Raw genomic sequence first — 19,606 nt, 5'->3', positions numbered from 1 at the left:
AATAACAGATAAATAATACTTGCTTAATGAGTACTGCTGAATGCCCTGCGCACCGAAAAGTCGCAAGACCCTTTGGGGTGGGGGGAAGAAGGAGCGTATAATACCACCATTTTCTTTCTTAAAACACATAGGTGCAAAGAAGCTAAAATACAGTCACCCAGGTAATTTTAATTCTGCATTTCCTGCCTTTTAAAATCTGATTTTGCAATATTACTATGTTTTCTTTCTTATTTTGATTACAGAAACAGAGGGTTTTTTTAAAAAGAAACCTAAAAGCCAAGTATCACCTTGTGACATCATCTAGATTAAGACGTGGTTCATCAGCAGGCCCTCCCGTAAACTCTTCTCACATCAGCTAGTCTCTCTCTCTCAGAAAAGCTTTCAAACAAGTTTTCACGCAAATTTTGAAAATACTAGGTTCCTTTCACATTTCTGATGACAAACAGTTCTACTGATCTCCTTGCCTTCTTTTCAGATTTCCTCCTAATCCTTACATTGACCTTACCTGCACTATGGTTCTGAACGGCACCCAGTACACCTACAGTCACAGATACAGAATCTTACCATTCCCTAACTCATAAAAAACACAGGAATAAAACTAAAATTGTAGCACACCAGCTTAAGACGGCTGTAATGTCAAAACTGGTAAGATTTCAAGGCTACTTCAACATTCCACTTTATAACACAATGAAGGAAGTTGGTCCAATACTGCACTGAAGAATTATCTTCTGTTCCACAAAGTGATTAGAAAGGTAAGAACAAACAGAGATATGATACTGGCTTTATTTGCCCAAGCAAGGAATCCTCCAGTTGTTATTAGAGTTCTATGCCCATAAAAGTTCATTTTTAAGCTGACTCCTTATTCTCGGACAATAAAGGTCTGACAGAACTGGAAGAGCTGCACCAGAATTTTTTTAAAGCTTATGAACTTATATCAGAATTGCAAATTTTCTTAGCAGCAAGAAAGCACCAGTTTTGCAAAATAAACTGACACACTGCATACCTGGTGGCACATGATCACAAACTCTGAGAACCAGTTTCTATAGAGAAAGCATATATTGGTATTTAACTGCCCAGGAGAGGAAATCAGTTGGAAATTAATGTTTTAGCTTGTCGATACAAATAATAAACCGTAAATGAAAAGTAAATACGTATGACTTGGTAGTAGAGCAAAATAATCTTCAGGACAGTACGTATCATTGCAGCTATAAGTCAGTCAAGAAAGAAAAAACCCTGCTGCTTCCAGAAATGCATATTGCTACTTGACCTGAGCTGGTTACCTGTATCCATCATCCACTCACCACTTGAATAGAAATAGGTGAGAGGCTGCTCTCAGCAGATTATCTTGACTCAATCTTGGGTATTTACAAAGAATGTAGAAAAGCCTACCTCTACAAGGAAGAAATGAACCTGAGAAGTCCATAATAAGGCTTCTTTAGCCACGCTCAGCCAAAAAATACCTTGCTACATTTTTCACAGACCATGTTCCACTGTTTGCTCAAACTGTGTCTGGGGCTTTCTTGCTGTGTCTTTGATTCCCTGCTCAGAAACACACATACACGCATCTTTACCAAATTATATCAAGTTACACTCCTCAAGTGCTATGGTGGTTCTTCCTGAAATATTTTACCAGTGTGCTGCCTTTTGTTTTATTTTTTTATTTGAAAACATTAATTTGAGTTTTGGTGGATTTTGTTGTTTTACGTACCAAGGATAGTAAAGCTGCATTTCCATCCTTCACTTTCACTAAAAATTTACCCAATGCGTAACACCACAAATGGGATAGCAAGAAAGGGCAGCAAAAGAAACGTATCTCCAAAGGGTTTGAATAATCCTGTTCTTACCAGGCAAAGACACTGAAAACCACACTGAACTAATGTCATCTTTAAGCCAAGCAAATTTTAACTAATATCTAGCAGTTAAAAATAGTAAAACGCAAAGTTTTTAATCTAAAATAGACACCAGTGTTCACTACCTGAAACATCCCTATTCTCCTGAAATATGAGATAAAAATACCTTCTTGAAACACAAAGAGTTAAAAAGCACCCTATGACACCTCGATTCAACAAGATGTACCTGTCTTCGCTTTCTAAAAGTGGAAATGTCTCCCCCATTACCTGAATAGCTGCAGGATTTGAGGGGTAAAGTTCAGAAAGCATGACAATCTTGGCTGCCTGCGGTAATTCTTGATCTTAGAAGACAAAAGACAAAACAGAGACAGCCGTATGGTGTATAAACACCTGTTGGAAGGAAAGACACATCCCCAAACTCAACATACTTTCTTTTTAGTGAGAATACTAATAGCGCTTGTGTTTTAAATCACTTAATGTAAAGCACTTAACAGAAAATACGCTTCAAGAAATAAGATATTAATATTTTTCATGTTGCTACATGTACTAAAATAGAAACACTGAATTAAGGCAAACTGCCTCGATACTTAAAAATTTTTTTCCGTTCCTAGACTCTCTTTGTTAGTAAGTCGCCAAGTAGCACTGCCTCATGCAACTTGAAATACTGAAAATGTTATACTTACATTATCTAACAGAACACCAGAATACCTGACTTCATTGTAAGAAGCTTTTTAGTTTCTTACAGTGAAAATGACTTCTTAACAATGCTTTTGTTAGGGGGCCAAAACATTCACTGAGGTAAGAAAAAAATTCACTGTACCATACAGTATGAACAAGTGCTAATAGAAGAAAAGCAGATCCCTTACCCGTTAATTAAATAATTTTTTAAAAGAATCAACTTTGGGCATAAACGTTCAATTTTTTTCCACCCTTAACCAGGCACCCGAAGTACTAAATGTAACTACCTCACCACCACGACCAGACTGCCAATGATTTATGGCCTATTTACAGGGAGGTTACCTATATACCTTTATCTTCTGATCAAAATTACTGCTGCTTGGAATAGTAGTATCATCCACACATTCTGAGATTCAAATGAAAAAAATAAGACATTTCTATGAGAGTATAAATATTTCAAATACACTTTATTTTCTTTTTATAGAAATGGATAAAACAAATATACCTGATTTAAAAACCCCTGCAACATATTAAAAGACCTTCCCTTGAAACAGGCTTATTATTTTGGTTGCTTTGGCAAAAACAACGACTAAGATGTGAATGGAACAACAACTGGCCATCATCTCCACTCTTCCGTGCGTTTACTTGAAAAAAGTTAAACTGATCTCTGATTTCCTGTAGTATCTCACATAACTTTACAGAACATTAATGTATGTTGCAGATTTTAAAATTACTAACACATGAATGCTATAAGCTGTAAACTGTTGATATATTAACTAGCATTTCTTCCCATCTTCTAACTTCAACTTGAATGTATCACTCACCATCATCGTATTTGTCAAAACACAATAAAATGTTTACAAGCAACGATCTTAGACCATAATTAAATTTGTTGTAATAAAAGTGTTATCCTTCTCCTCACTTTCTCTAACCTGAAAAATCACAAAGAGGTGGGGTGGTGGTGGTGGAAATTTACTCTTCCCCTTGTTCACAGATTTTCCTTCAGTTATTAAGTGAATTCCACCTCTGCATACAGCATATGCATACCTCAATAGAAAGAAGCTATAAATATTAAGCTACTATTATGACTACATTTTTGCCTTCTTAAATTGTAACAACTTGAAGGACCAGATTTACATCTGCTTGTACATCATCTTCCAAAACTGTTCTGATTTTGCTGTCCCTTCTTAAATACTATCACCACCGAAGAAGTACTTGAGAAGAACAATTAGCTGGAAGTACTCTTTAAACAGCAACAACGCCTAATTCTAAGCACGGTATTTCAGTACTTCACATAGCAGCCCTCTAAGTTCAGTTCTAAATTATCCAACGCTGGGACGATTAAGCTGTGTTTAGACCACAAAACCAAACCACTAAGAACAGACATCTATAAAAATGAAGTATTGTTTTCGTTTGTGGTTCCGGATTGTCTCCTATCAAAGGATACTGCAGAGCTGCTGCTGCTGCAGCAGACACGTAGTTATGAATTGGATAACTCTCCTCCAAATACACAAAGAAACAAGAACCTCCCAAACAGTAACACATGTCAGCAGCATCCGCAATTTAATCTTTCATGAGAAAATATGCTCTGCCGTATGATGAAACACCAGAAAAATATTTAATGGCACCTTATATTCAATAGTCTTGATGTAACTGCAAATTGGGAGATTTACTGTTTCATCATATTCTTGGAGCACAAGGTCCAATGGCCTCTTGTCAGCGAGGAAGTGAGAGTCCCAATGAAGAGTAACATTAAGAGATTTGCATAACAGAGGATGATCAGACCTTTTTTCTACCACATCCAGAAGTTAATGCTCCTTATTACCAGTAAATAAAAATTGGGCTTTTACAGGTGTCAGCAGGGTTGTTGGGGTTTTTTTGTTGTTGTGGGGTGGTGGTTTTTTTCATATACACATGTATTTTTTAACCACACTACACTAGTGTACTTCTGTATTTTGGAAGAGGAAAAATATTCCTCATGCTATAATGCTATTGTTGCTACCTATATCGTTAGTAAATACTTAATAGAGACTAATAATACTATTTCTTTATTCTCGTGCACCTTCCTTCTTCAGTGTTTACTACTACTACTACTCAGAAAACTGCCAATATTGTGTCCGACGCCCATAGTACTCCATATATTCTGTCTTTTGCAACTGCAGCATACATTTTCCCCAAACTCACTAAATGTCTCTTTTTTCATGATTAAATGTACATTCAACAAGAAATCAAAACTGCTTTTCATAAAACTCTTGCCCTCTTCAGGCTATCCAACCACCACCATGTCATCTGAGAGAAATCTGAAATCTCACCACTGCTCTATTTCTTATATATGTACCTGATCTCTGTTCTCTTCTCCCCAGCTTGCAGTCACTTTCTATAAACCCCTCTCAAGTGCTACACAGGCAACAATCTAAAGCTCAGCAGACTTGCTTTGCTACTCAGCTTCTCAATAACATGTCATAGAATCACAGAGTACCAGGTTGGAAGGGACTTCAAGGACCACCCAGTTCAACCTTTCATGGCAAAAGCACGGTCTAGACAAGATGGCCCAGCACCCTGTCCAGCCGAATCTTACAAGTGTCCAATGCTAGGGAATCCACCACTTCCCTGGGGAGATTATTCCAATGGCTGATTGTTCTCACTGTGACAAATTTTCCTCTTGTGTCCAAGCCCAAAGGGACCGTGTGTGAAAGGCTTGCATTTATATGCCTTCCACACTTAACATCTACTACTCTATTTTCCCAGCCACTGCATTTTGGGTTAGCGCTCTTAACAAGATGACTGGCAGCAGAACAAGTAAGTTTGTATGTATTAGTGGAAATGAATGAGTCAATTTAGTTGGTGGAGAAAATTACAACGTTCTGAATAGAACTGCAGAAAACCAGCCAACTACTATTTTCTGTTTGGGATTATTTTCACACAAAGAAAGGCAGAACTACCACAAGGTATCTTTTGAAAAAAGGGGGCAATAAATCTACATACTTTATTTCCACTTTAAATGAAAAACACACCCTGCAGAAAATCTGTATCTTCACCATTAAGTAGAAAATTCAGTTCAACTGCAGAAAAGGTAAATGCAGAAGACGCCTTAATTCTTCTTCTTGAAGACCATACTAAATTTGCAGTGCTTATAGCTCTAGCCTTACTGTATCATTTAGGCCAGCTTCCATATCTGGTTCTTTCACATCTCATTGTGCTGCTGCACAGATCTGCATGTCTCTTCTTCCTTCTGTTACTCCCTACTCACATGCTGTATCTAAAATGAGTGTGTATGTATTAGTCATCTTCCAGTTTTATTTGTCCTAACAAAAACTTGAGTACATTCTGGAGTAATTGAAAATATGAAGAGGAAGGCTGGTGATTCTTTCGATAACTTTGTCAAAATAAATTTTGCTCTAACAACCATGAGGGCAATCCCATTTAACAGAACTAAAATGTCACAAATACCATTTCAGTCTCGGTAGTAAGCAAAAATGGGACAACTTTTGCTGATAGTATTTGAGAATAGCATGGTGATGCGTATCGTTACAGAAGTCAGTCAGCAGCATCTCTGGTTGAAGGGAAGGTTCCAACAAGCCCCTCAAATTAAAAACCGCCTTAGGTTAACAAATCTAAAAGTTTAGATCAACACTGTGTGACACTAGCATTTTTTCCTTCCCTTCAGCGAAATGCTTAACACCTTTTCTTCAGTGGCAAAATCTACTTACAACGTTTCACCCTTTCTCTCACATCCTTCACTTATATCCGTCCAACACAAGGCGGGGCCATATTTTAAGAGAGGTCACTGAAATTAATGGGTTAAAACAGCAGAGCAAGGGTTTTAACCATTGAGGACTGCTCTGAAGGGTCACCAAAAACAGCTGTATCAGCACAGGGGGAGCAGAAAGTTGTAGCTGCGAGCAGAGCAGCAAGAGTGATCAGGGCAGGAATTTTTCAAGTCAGCTTTAATGCCAAAGAAAATTGGTCAGGTAACTACTCCGTAAGCAGCAAGTTGAAGAAAGTTTCATAATTATAACCTCAGACCTCAAGCTGGAACCCAATACAGACATGGGGTTTGGGTTATTTTTGTTTTGTTTTCTTGAAAAAAACATCATACCACTGAAAATCCAGTTCTACTCTGAAAACACAGCTCTTGCCCAGCAGAAACTATAAAATCACTTCTAAAAGAGGTCCTGAAAAACCATTCTAAGTAATATCAACAATTAATCGTGGCTATAACTGATTTAGAAATTCAACCAAATCATCACACAACACTGTCCTACAGTTGAAAAGCACAACAGTTATTTAGCCAAATCATGGTCTATATTCCTGCTATCAATTATGTAGCAAATGCTTTTCTTTAATAAAGGCATAGTTTCAAGCATCTGCTTAAAAAAAACCCAGCAAATTAAAAACCACCAAAAACCCCAACTCTTCTGAAGAGAAAAACTTTATAATATCAGTTTAGCTCCTGAGAATAACAAGCTTCTAAAGACACCATCCATAAAAAAAAAAAACAACAACCTGTTTGAAGGTATACAAGTAGCACCTACAATTATCATGATAAAAAGATCAGACAAGAAGTACCGCTTCGGTACAGAAAACAATGGACTTCGGTGCAATGTAAAAGTGTCTTACGTCAGACTACAGGAAAACACAGCCACGGGCTGCTAGGAATACCGCTGAATGCACAGAGAAGATTAGCGCACAAAGTAGATAAACAAGGGGCTTGCCGTAACAGGTATCAACGGAAAATACTAAAGGTGGCTGAAACTATACAGCACGCCAAGTATACCTGGCATCTGTGGCAGAACCAAAAAGTGGAATGTGGCTGTGGGTATCTGGCATGAAGCTCATCACCGGTGCCCTGACCTGCAATGCCACCCTTACAGCAACAGCGTAACTCCCGGTTACAAGACCAAGGGAACTGTAACACTGGCAGAAGATCATTGCCCCTGTGATAGACACATACTTACCCACACGGTATTTCAGTAGGCTTCATGACATCCAGTTCACCTGCACACCTCGTCTTGGAAAATTCCACTATGCACTCTTAGTTCACTTCCTCACCCTTGCCCTGCCCAGACAGCAGGGGACAGCATCTGCTGCCATCAGAAGAGGCAGGGCGCCAGGGGCGCTGGCTTGTACTCTGGGCTAAATCCAGAGCCCAGCCAGGAAAAATACTTCAAAGAGATGGGCACATCCACACCGCTGTTCATGGCGTCCCAAGAGCCTAGCTCCCTCTGGGATAAGGTGGAACACACATATGTGCCATGGCCCGAGTGGGACAAATGGCAACCCCTCCTCTAGCTTCTCCAAAACATCTTATTAAGATGCTCTTCGCTAACCTTTATATTTACACACTTCCCTTCTAAGGCTCTTTGTGATGCAGGATCTCTTAATCAACTCCTGCATCTAGAAGGAAGAAGCTTCACAGGATGGCCCTGACACCCACAGCATCTACTTCCACCTCCTCAGGCAGAGCATCTCTGGCCAGCGCTCATCAGCTCCCTCTCCCAGGACAGAGAACGCGAACAAGACCCAGACCATAGTCTGCTCAGTGCTCCCTCTGGCTCCCTATTTTTACATTTCTTGACCCACGCTCCTCTTCCCTTTACCAGCTGTTGTCTGGTTTCTCTCCACTCTCTTTTGCTGTAGTTCCTCATTCTCAGGAGGGCTCTAACGTTTTATTAGGAATAAATTGTTATCTGTCCCTAAGGAAAAAGCCAACAGAAACAGCAACTTGACGCGGCAACTTAAGAGCAAGAACAGGGCAAGCATAGGACACTTTGCACTTCCCATGCCACGCACAATTTTACAGATCATACCTTCTACCTGTTCTAGACAGAAGGGATGTCACTTAAATAGTAATTCTGCGTACAGAAATCATTCAGTCCCTTTTGCCATCCTTGGCAACCTTTTCCTGAGCGTTCACCTCAGATGCAACATGTTTGATATGTTTGTTACCTACAAATGGTAACAAATGTTACTCCGTGATGAAAACAAAAGGAGAGAAAAACAACTGTGGACACATTAAATTTCAAGAATGTTCTACCTTGTAGCTCAATATAAAAAAAAAACTAAGTTAATAAGTAAGTGAAATAAGTTCTGCACTTTAAAACTAAAGGAGTAGTTGGATAATGGCGTAGGTAGAATCGAAAGAGCAATCTTTGGGCAGAAAGCGTGTCAAAACAATAGACAAAATTTAGATAGAAATTGAACTCTTCTTAGCTATTAGAGCAGTCTGTGTGAAAAACTGGAGCTAATTTTGTTTTCGTGCCAGTTTTGCATCTGATCATTAGTCCTCAAGAAATTCAAAGAAAAAAAAATCTGCTGATTTGCAAAAGAACCATCAGACACCTTAAGAACCATCACAAAGCACCACACACCTGAACCTCCCAGGCATTCCACATCCCATGAAGCTGCTGTAGGCTTACACTAACTGCAAAGCTTATTTGTTTTGCACTTTGATATTCATATAGGCCATTAAATTAAGCTAAATGGTTTAGCACCTTATTTCACACAAAGAAGTACCACTAAAATGTACGGGTTTTTTAAGCCAACTGGACAGAAACCAGCTTGACCACAGGATGCACTGTTGCAGTCTGCTGCTTTAGGGTGTTTAACCCGGAAATCCCAGAGCCGAGTACCAGTGCTGGGATCTGCAGTGCATGCACAGCCCTGGGTTTCAACGAAACCACCCCTCCACTTCTCATTGCACAAGCTCTCACAAGGACCAAACGTATGACGGAAGCACTGAATTTTTCAAAACTGCCTGATACAAAATAGTCCTTGACAAGTCAATGAAAACTTATCTCCTTACATCATAATGATACCGGTTAGAAGGAAATACTAGGATCTTTCGAATTGGTTTGGCATGATTTTAGCTGTGTAATGCTTTTTCTCTCTCCCTCTCTCACCACCTACCCTGTTTTTCAATGAGAAACCCTGATTAAAACCTCCAGGCTCCACATTAATCTATGGATCAGTTAATAAAATGCTTGAATACAGGTAATTTGCATTTAAAACTTTGTCTTAATGATAGACTTTAGTGCAGTTAAGTCACATTTTTCCCCTGTGCAAAGTAAGGCTAGATTATCATATGCTTAACAATTAGAATTTAAATATACAATAAACCTATTACTGTTACCTGCTACAAGACAAACAAAGAATTTCAAACTGCTTAATATCATAGTAATCAAAACTAAGCTTAATTACTATTACAATGCACCTGCTGATGTATCTGAGTACATACACCCTTAATTATGTCATTTCATGAGAGGGAAGAGCAAACAGATTCTGGGCACAGGCAAAATAACAATCTTTTTTATCTTTGAAGTTTCCTTCTTCGTGCCAGAAATGCAGTTTCCTTTGTTTTAATTTCTTGAATCACACTGCAGCTGTGGAAGCCTGTGGGTTTACAGACAAGTGCTAACAGCAAGTGCAGTAGGTTAACAAGTACATACTTGCTGGAAGCAGCTTGAATGAAATAAAACAAAGTTCCTGATGTCCTCTGTTTAAACATTATAGTATTTTAACGAAAGGATAAAAGTTAACAAGAGGCAGAGGGATAACAAAACTAACCCTTACCTTTACAAATCACCCAGCAGATTAGATATTCTTTCATCTAACAATGTGTTGAAGGAGGATTTTCTATGCTTGGTTTTAACATCACAGGTAAGATATCTTACTATTTCAGTGTTAGTCTATCACACAGATACTGTATCTCTCAGAAGAAATAGTCAGTGCAAAGTAGGACAGTAGTTCTCTGCCCTTCCTATGGAAAGAACTTGGCTCAAAATACTCGTCAGGCTTTCTCTGGTAGAGAACAGCTATGTCATGGAAAAGATTTTTGCTTTCTCAGAGCCTGGAGGTCCATTTATCTCTAACATGCAGAGTGTACTTATAAACCTCTATGATTTTCTGAAAGATTTTCTAAAACCCTCAAAACTATGTTTGGTCTAAAGTCATAAAAACTGTAGCTTAAAAAAAAACCAACCAAAATGCAAAACAAACACAAACCCCGCTCCCCAAACAACACACCACCAAAACAAAACCCCAAACAACATGGTGTTTCCACACCTCTACTACATGTTAAGCAACCCGCAGTTAGCCCAACCCTTACTATATGTGTATCTAGGAATATATACCAGAACTCATTATATCACAAGCTAGCAAGCCCTCTATGATTACAGATTAACTCCTCTAGGCAGGGAATAGTAGAAAATAGTTTAATGAATGAATGAAATAAAAACTTCAGTACATTTCTCAGTTTAAATATCAAATTGGCAAAGAGAACTGAAATTAAATCAAAATGAAAAAATAAACAAAAAACCTCTTCTAAAATATTATTGTCTTAAAGATCCATATGGTAAGCTTGGAGATGGAAAGAAGCAATGTTCTGCTACATTTTTATCTTCATGTAACTCTAAAAGCTTGAAAAAGCAAAGTCCAACCACTAGGTGCTAACATCTCTCAATAAAAACTCCAAGCCTTGAAGTAATACATTATATGAACAAAGGCAGATGGGAAAAGGGTAGTTTGGAGTAATCATTTTTCCAAGAAGTTAGCAGGGTGAGGTCTGAGGAAACAGCATGTTGAGTTAATCTAAGAGCTCAATGCTAAGGGAAGAGACTCCTTTTTCTTACCACCTCACCATTTGATTGCCAACAGTGCTTTCATCGCTTCCTTTGAATCTGCCTGTTACCATCTGACACCTCAGTGAATTGATTTGGCATGCAAAATAATTATAGATAGCCCACAGGGGTGAAACACACATAGTTCTCTGCCTAAGTAGAACAGCTTATCAATGGATGGGAAAAACACTAGAATTGTGACCCAGGAAGGGTCTAGGAATAAAAATGTATTTTTCAGCAGTACAAGCCACCAGACAGGCTCAGCTGTTTTGTGAAACCTTTCTCTTAGTGGATGTTATTCTGCTGTGACGCTGAAGAAAAAGCAAACAGGATGCCAAAGGCTCAGCCGAGCACCGAAGGGACTGTTGTCTACTGGTGCTGACCCCAAACACCACAGGCAGGGCTACCCCATTATCTTCCTTCTGGCCCCCTGCATAGCAGCATCTACAAATGTACCTTCAAATTGCTTTATCCAGATTCTCCTGCTACATGGACTACTAGTCTCACTTTCATCTTTTATTTCCCATCTGTCTGTGTTCACCTTATTATCCAAAACAGAACACATGGGTTTCGGAGAATAAATTGTCTGTTTTGTGTTTATGCAAACAAAATGGGGTCCTGATTCACGACTTGGCCTCCTGAACACCAGAATAACACAAATAAATAAAATTACACAGAGGAATGTGTGCAATCCTTTCCCAACCACACCAGGGGGAAAAGGCCGGGGCGGGGGGGCGGGGGGGAAGGGGTGATTTTATCTTTTAGTCTCCTAAGACAACACACTTCTCACTCACCTCCTCACAGCTCCACTGCTACTTTGTTCTCTCTCCCATTCCCCAGGCAGCACTTCTACCTTACAGCGTAGAAACTGTGTACGGTAGGAAAAGCCTCGCAGTACAGCCTGAGACCACAGCGCCACAGCTCTCTTTTCGGCAACAGCCGTAGGTCAAGCAGCCCCTATTTTGTGCCTGCTATCCAGTCTCACCTCTGTGCCACCTGCACTGGTACAACTGTGAGCATAGCTGCAGTGAACTGGATCAGGGAGCCGATCCAGGTTAACTGAAGTCTCTTCTGCTTTCCCTTTTCTGCAGGGTTATTTTTAACCTAGATCAATCTCAAATTCAGTTCACCTTGTTGTCTCATAAATAGTTGCTCCAGCACACTTGAGGGCACAGAGGCAGGAAAAAAAGTGGCAGGGGACAGAAAAGCAGAACTGTAACTGGAAGAAATGCTTATGAAATAACACTTTGCACCTGTAATAAAGGCAAAGCTTGAGAGCAGCACTGCAGGGCAGGCTCTGCCAGGTTCTAGCCCTAAGATTCACAAGTTTATAAGAACAAAATCCCACTGGCTCAAGGTTCCTAACACTGAAAACTCTGCAAGCTTAATGACCAGAAGCACTGATTAAAAAAATACATTCTACTTGGATCTGATCCGGAACCCACCTGCAGTGTAGCAGAGACAATATCCTTTATTAAACTAACTGCTGCAGTTTAAGAAAAAAAAAGTTTCTGGGCAAACAAGCCCTTCATGATGTCTATAGTAAGGATGCAGGCAGAACACTCCAAGTCTGACAGCCATCCAAAGGCCTTTCCACAGCTCTGTCCAAAGGAGAGAGGTGTCAGTACGGAAGAAGTTAACTAACTGGAGAAGACTCGCCAACAGCCTCTCGCACGTGGTGCAGAGCACAACCCTCCACTCAGGCAGGGCAGCCCACAACACTGCAGCGTGTGGTGTTGCGTCCTTATAGTTTTTCCACTTTCTTCTCTCTCCACATTCTGCTTCCTGTACCAATGAGACGGTTAATTTTTGCAGCACAGACATAGTCTTAATTACACTAAGGGACAACACGAGTGTTGCCAAAAATATGAGCAAACTGAGTATTTTTCAATATACTATTTTTGATTATGTTGTTTCTACAAATATGGGTATGTGGGTAAATGAATGAACGCTAAAGAAACCCAGCAACAAGAGAGTGCAAGTAATTTAAAATATTCTGTCTTTAAAGCAGCCTGAGTCTGTAACAAAGGCCTAACCACAGCAGCTAAATAGATAAACTACTTTATCACTTGGGGGTCCTTCTGCCCTTTTGTTATACTACCGCGTGGCTATCATGTACTGAATGATAGCCTCTCTCTCTCTGCCAGTCCAAGCTGTGAATAAGCATTTAATTTTTATTTAAAGAAAAATTTTCAGATGGTGCCTCTTCTCAGATGGTACATACTGGTCATCTTACATTGGTGATTCAGCAAAGGAATTTTCAGATATTTCTTCAAGCAGGTAATTATAACTACTTCTGATTTTCAGATAATGGAGTTCCATATTGGTGAAACCTAACTGATCAATACAAGCTCAAAAATACATGGCAAGAAGCTTTAAATGCACTGTTTAGAGATGTTATCCATACAATCCAGCACCACTGGAATATATATTGTTAGTTGCTCTTTATGCAATACATACTATAGCTGTTGTTCTAAAATGTGTAAACAAGGCTCCAAAAGCCATCCATTTCAAAATCAGAGAGCATAAACACGAAGAGCAAAAGGAAAAAAAGACAACAGCTGTTGAACAAAACTACACTCGGATCAAAAGCACCGAAACAAGCGTCTCCGGGAAAGTGACAGGGAATCAGCCAGCTTGGAATAGTAACGGACAGGGAGCTTTTCACCTCTGCTTCACCAATTTTAATCTAACCAAGGTCAGCAGTGACAGAGCTTTGCCTCATCCAGTCTTAACAAGAAACAAACTTGTGGTCTTCTTTTGGTCCTCAACGAGTAAATACAGCAGAATGACCCAGCACTGAATGCACATTACAAATAAAGGAAAAAAAAAAAACACCTCAGTTCTAAGCAACACCCCCTGAGGAGGTTAAAATCTACTGGCAAAGGAAATTAAGAAGGCTGCATCTTCCTGTCAAGCACAAAGGAGCACTACTTACAGAATAATTGTAACAGTTAAAAAGAGAAGAATTGGCTATAATAGGAACTCTGTCATACTGAAGATACTGTAGTGGGAACACTTTGAGGAGGAGGAAGAGTGAATGAACATAAAACTCACATGCAGGATACACATCACACATGCTGTACTTGGCTATTTAAAGACCACAGAAGTCAAAGTTAGTAAAGTCACGTCAGATTAATAAATTCCTCATGCACTGGAAGCTGGAGACCTGGCTACCAGGTAAGGAAATACATGTGCAGAATTATGTTTTGAAAATCACATATAGTTTAATTTTAAACATACATTTTGACAGCAACTTACTACCACAACATGTTGCTACAGAAAAAGCAGCAAGGACCATCTGAATCCTGGCTAACACAACTCAGAAGCCAAACCTTGGAAGAAGAGGAAGTATACAAATCTTCCGGTCACCAAAGAGTTTCTGAATCACCTCTTCTCTAATCCAGTTTGGCGATTAAAAAGAAAGAAACAGACAATATCACAGCTAAGTATGCCTGAATCCAAGGGGGGGGACAGACCCCAAGTCCAAACAAAACACTAAGTGAGATTACTACTAATTTCTAAACAATTTCTTGCTATCACATATGACATTATTTGGCATATCTAAAGGGGCAAATAATTCAGAGCCATACATAGTAATTACTTCAAAAATCTGCATTATTGAGTTATCCAAAGGAAAAAAAAGAAACAAAATCAACAAAACTTTCTACAAACTTTACAGTTTGCAGGGCTGCCATATACTTCTGTTGAGAAAATAGTCCTAGTGAAGTTAAAACATTCCTGTTTCATGTAAAATGAATAATGATCGTGAAAGTAACAGATCCATTTACTGGATTAAAAAAATACTATGTGACCTTTTTTAAACTCAGAGACATGTTGCAGTTATGTTTCTTTCACGCTGTGTGCTACTTTAACAAATGATTCCAAGACAATGAATATTAATAAAGCTAACATTTTCCTACATTAATTGCAACAAGTTAAGGTAGACTCACTGTCACCTTTTTTTTTTAAAAAAAAAAGTAATTTACCAGATGTTGAGATTTTAAACTCATAGGTTGCAACAGAAGTTCTCTCAACTACTGTAAATTGAACAGGAACAGCTGAAAAAAAACCAAACCCTGAACAATGAAGTAAATAAATATACAAATATTAGGATGAGGGATCAAACTTTTAAGACAACTGACAATTGTGTCTCCTCAGATTTCAAATCTAAAAGACCCTCAGAATTCAGAGGCTGCCATGCCTGCGGGAAACAACAAACCCATCTACAACAGGTACAGACCCCTTAAACTTCTCTTTAGTGAAGGATGACTTTTTGGTCTTCCAAATCAAAATCCACTGTATATCAGGAGAACCTGGAACAGAAGGGCATAGAAAGCAAGCCCTAACAGACCCCACTGAAGCTTTCCATCTTCTGTATGTACACACACACGTATACTGCCCTCCCTGCTAGGCAAGCCTGATTCACTTTTTTGGTGGCTAAGCTTATGAAACTTAACCAGCATTCAGATTTCATTCACCCGCAACTTCTGCCTAGAAGTACTGTGAAACATTTGCTCCCTTCTACTGGTGTTCGCATACAAGTGGCTTTGTTCCTCTTGACAGCCCGAGCAAAGTAAGTACTGAAGGTATTTCAATATGCATGGAAAGCTACAACAAACAAGGAGAATATAAGGGCCACGGTTAGGTGAACAGCATTGACTGTGCTGACCACAGACAGTGAAAGAGGTCTCAAATTACACTTCATGAACTAGTAAGTATAGTTATCAGTGGAAGCTGCGTTACCCTTCATTGTTCTTTCTGGGACCTTAGCACGTCCTTGATCTACACAATACCATACGCTCCATGCGTGGACCAAGGACGTGACATCACTTTTACAAGTCAAACCTGGGTATTTTTCTGTTATCACTTCAACAACTTCATTTTCAATGTCCTGAAGTTTGGAATATGTACTGCTGACAACTTACACTTAATACATAGAACAGGAAAACTGGCCCAACAATGCAAATATGTATCAGAAATATTAAAGCCCCATCACATTTCACATTTCTATAGTTTCTATGTATCATATGAATAGATTACACATCAACTTTCGCTGCCAGTAAACCAAATATTGCTTCTAATAATATATTATGTGTATAGTATTCATATACTATTGATCTCCACAGTAAGTAAATCCTGGTCTTTCCCAGTAGTATGTCAATGATGATCAATTTCTCCTCCTAGTTAGAGAAGCTGTATTGTTACAGAGCTTTCTTATGCTAAATATACTGAGCAGCTGAACACGACATCTCCAGCATTTCATTTTTAAGCTCTAACAAAGGGATAGAGAGGAGTTCTGAAGCAAACTCCTTCATCAACTTTAAAAAAATCACTGTATTTGGTAATATGAGAAAAGAATTAATTAAAATGGAAGTAAACACCATGTGGTGTAGTGTTATTTAAGCACACAGACAAATAGCTATACAGCTCCTATAAAGTACAAAACGCAGTGTTTTGTCATCTGAAGTACTTCAGACCATCCACCCTCTCTCTCTCTCCACACATCTCTCTATAAGTAGGCTAAAATACTTCCTGTCAAAATTAATGCATTCAGCTAAATAAAGAAAAGTTAAAACCACTAAACAATAATGGTCGAATACTCATAAAACATTTGGACTGTGAAATCTACAATAACGAGATAAGATGCAAGAACTGAAAGGCAGAACCACGCAGCACAGCTGGGTAGGTCAAGCTGAGCCCCAGTCCCACAGCTGCAGACACCCATGCCGATCCCAGGGGAGCCAGAGGAACGAATGCCACGCCGGCCCACGCAGTTGGGTTACCTGGTTCTACCCCTCACCTCAGTAGTAAACACACAAGAAGTAAACGAACTGCAAAACAAAGAAACCCAAAACCCAAAAAGTAACTTCGATGCTTAAACTTATATCCATTTTAATGATGTCCGTGGAATTTCCAGTAACAAAGGGCATTGTTGCAGGAACACTGAGCTTGCACAACTGGCTGCTCTCCCCGTCTTCTCTCATCCATTGCAAACATACCCAAAGTTTTCTACCAAAAGCAAAGCAAGGAAGTTAACTTACTAAAAATAAAGTCTGGAGGGGAGGGTTCCCCAACAATAGAATCAGCTTTAGATTATTTAAAGATTATGCTGAAATACTTAAGACAGGAAAAAAATAAAAAAACCAAAACAACACAAAACCCAGGGAGCAGCACCCTGCGATGGCAAGTTCAGACCAAGGCTTTTGTCTTCCATTTTACCCAGGGACGAGGAGAGCAGAACGCTCGCACCGGGCGCTGCCCGCGGGGCCGTGGTGCGGGAGCGGGCGGGCCCGGCGGGGTCAGCGGGGCCGCGCCGCCCGGGCAGGCTCGGGAGCTGCTGACCGACATTCCCCGCAGCATCCCGCAAAGCCTCCCGCCGCCACGGGTGTGTTGAGGGGTGGGGAAAGTGAGCCTGCCGGGGCGCGGGTGGAGGCTGGCGGCGGCGCTGACACCTGCCCGCCGCCACCCCGGCCCCGCCGGCAGCTCCTCCTTTCCCGGGGACGGACACCTGCTGCGGGACAGCCGGACAGGCGGGAGGCTCCGGCCTCGGCCACGGCCCGGCGGGCGGGTTTATCCCGCTTATTTCCCGAGACGCCGAGGCGGGCGGGCCGCTCGGCTGCGGACCGGGGCGGGCTCCCCTCGGCGCCGAGCAGGCCGCGCCAAGCCGGGGGCGGGGGGCTCGGCGCCTCAGCCGCTAGGCCGCGGGGCCTGCGGTGGCGGCGGCGCGGGGCGGGCGCAGCGGGCCGGGCCCCGCCGGCCCCTCCTCGGTGAGCGGAGCCAGCGCGGCGGGCGGAGGCGGCGGATCCCCCTCACTCACCGCTCTCGATCTCGTTGCCCTTCTTGGCGGTGGCTGCGTTCCCCATGGCCGGGCCGGGGCGGCGCGGGGCGGGGGGGGGGGGGGGGGGGGAGGCCGGGAAGGATGCCGGGCGGCTGCAGCGGGCGGGCGGGGGGTCAGGTCAGGGCAGGGCTCGGCTGGCGGGGCGGCGCGGCCCGCGGGCGCGGCGGCGGCGGCGGCGGCGTTCGGGCTCCCCTGGCCCCGCGCTGGGTCTCTGTGTCTCCGGCCGCCGCGGAGGAGGAGGCGAGCGCTCTGCCCCCCTCCCCCACCCCGACACACGGCGGAAATGACGGCCGGGGCGGCGCCTCCTCCCCGCTACGCCGCCCGCCGGGGGCGCGGGACGCCGCCGCCCCGGACACCGACACCGTAACAGCTACCACCGGCACCGGGTGCGGCGGGAGGCGCCGCCCGGCCTGAGGGAGGGGGCTGCGGGAGCCCTGGGCGGCGTCCGCCCTGCCGCGGCGGCGGCGGCTCTTCACGGCGGGGCAGGGGCGCCCTGGGCCGCCCGCGCGTCGTGCCGTGCGTGGGGTGTGGGTGTGTGTGTCCCCCGCGCCTCGGCCGGCGCCCGGCCCCGGCCCCGGGGGCGGCGGGGGTGGGGGCGGCCCCGCTGAGCGGGGGGGGGACGGGACAGGCGCGACCTGCCCAAGGTGACCCCGGGAGGCCCGGGCGAGGCGCGGCCCTGCGGGAGGCCCCGGCCCCGGCCTCCCCCGGAGCATCCCCGCCCGCCGGGGGACACCCGCCGCCCTTCCCGGCCCGCCCGGGCCTGCCGCGAGCGCGAGGGAACCCGCACTTGCCGCCCGCTCACAAACTGTATTTACGTGGCTCAACAGACTATAGGAAAAAAAAAAAACCACAAAGTAAGCGAGCTGCCAGGAAAGATTTTCCCCCCCCCTCCCCCCCCCCCCGCTTTTGCTGCCACTCATGTCATAAATAGCTACAGCTACGCGTTTTCAAACGGTGTTGTGAGTTTCAAGTCGATGATAGCTCCCTTTATATATTTACCACGTGAAATGCTGTGAGTGGTTTAGCTCTGGAAGGAAACGCTTTATCAAAAAGAAGGCTTTATTTTATGTGCCTTGATGTGGTGAGAGCGGAGAGCAGAAGTGCTAATCTTACGGATCACAAACCGTATGTATCCTGCCAGGACAATTTACGCGATACCCGGCCTCTCCTGGCAGCGTTCTTTCCCCAGGGCTGCGTGAGTTGTTCCAGCAGCAGCCGCCCTGGCTACCACCTTTCACAGGGGCTACCAAAATCCTCCCCGACACCCTGGGTGGCCGGCGGGTGCGGAACACGCTGTCACGGCCTAATGCTGAATTCCTTACTCTCTATAAGGCAGGGTTTTATACATACACACCGATGCACACTAAAGCAGGTACCTCTGGGACATTTCCAACCTCCTGAGACTGCGCAGCGGAGCGCACCGCATGCGAGCGCCGGGCAGATCTAGCCAGCGCGTGGCTCTACCTTGACAGTGGTACAAGCTGTGTGGATTATCCAGCTGCAAAGTTTTGGGAACACTTGCCTGAATTATGATGTTTTGTAGGTTGAAGTTCTACCAATGAACGCTTCAGTTAAGGGACTTTCTCTTGATTTATTCACCTTTTCACTTGCATTATGCT

At 42.7% G+C, this 19,606-nt stretch overlaps 1 protein-coding gene across 1 annotated transcript in view; it reads right to left on the bottom strand.

The window, feature by feature from the left end:
• The window catches only part of PRKACB (protein kinase cAMP-activated catalytic subunit beta), a 76,322-nt gene extending 58,053 nt beyond the window's left edge, over positions 1-18,269 (bottom strand). The window contains exon 1 of the mRNA XM_075098017.1: positions 17,967-18,269. Coding sequence (XP_074954118.1) covers positions 17,967-18,012 — 46 coding nt within the window. The 5' untranslated portion in view covers positions 18,013-18,269. The remainder of the gene's footprint in view (positions 1-17,966) is intronic.
• Positions 18,270-19,606: the final 1,337 nt, after the last annotated feature.

The sequence above is a fragment of the Phalacrocorax aristotelis genome, chromosome 6, assembly GCF_949628215.1.
Source record: "Phalacrocorax aristotelis chromosome 6, bGulAri2.1, whole genome shotgun sequence".
NCBI classification, from domain to species: Eukaryota; Metazoa; Chordata; class Aves; order Suliformes; family Phalacrocoracidae; genus Phalacrocorax; species Phalacrocorax aristotelis.
The sequence above is the reverse complement of the archived record's forward strand: the minus strand, read 5'-3'. Positions and strand labels throughout refer to the sequence as shown.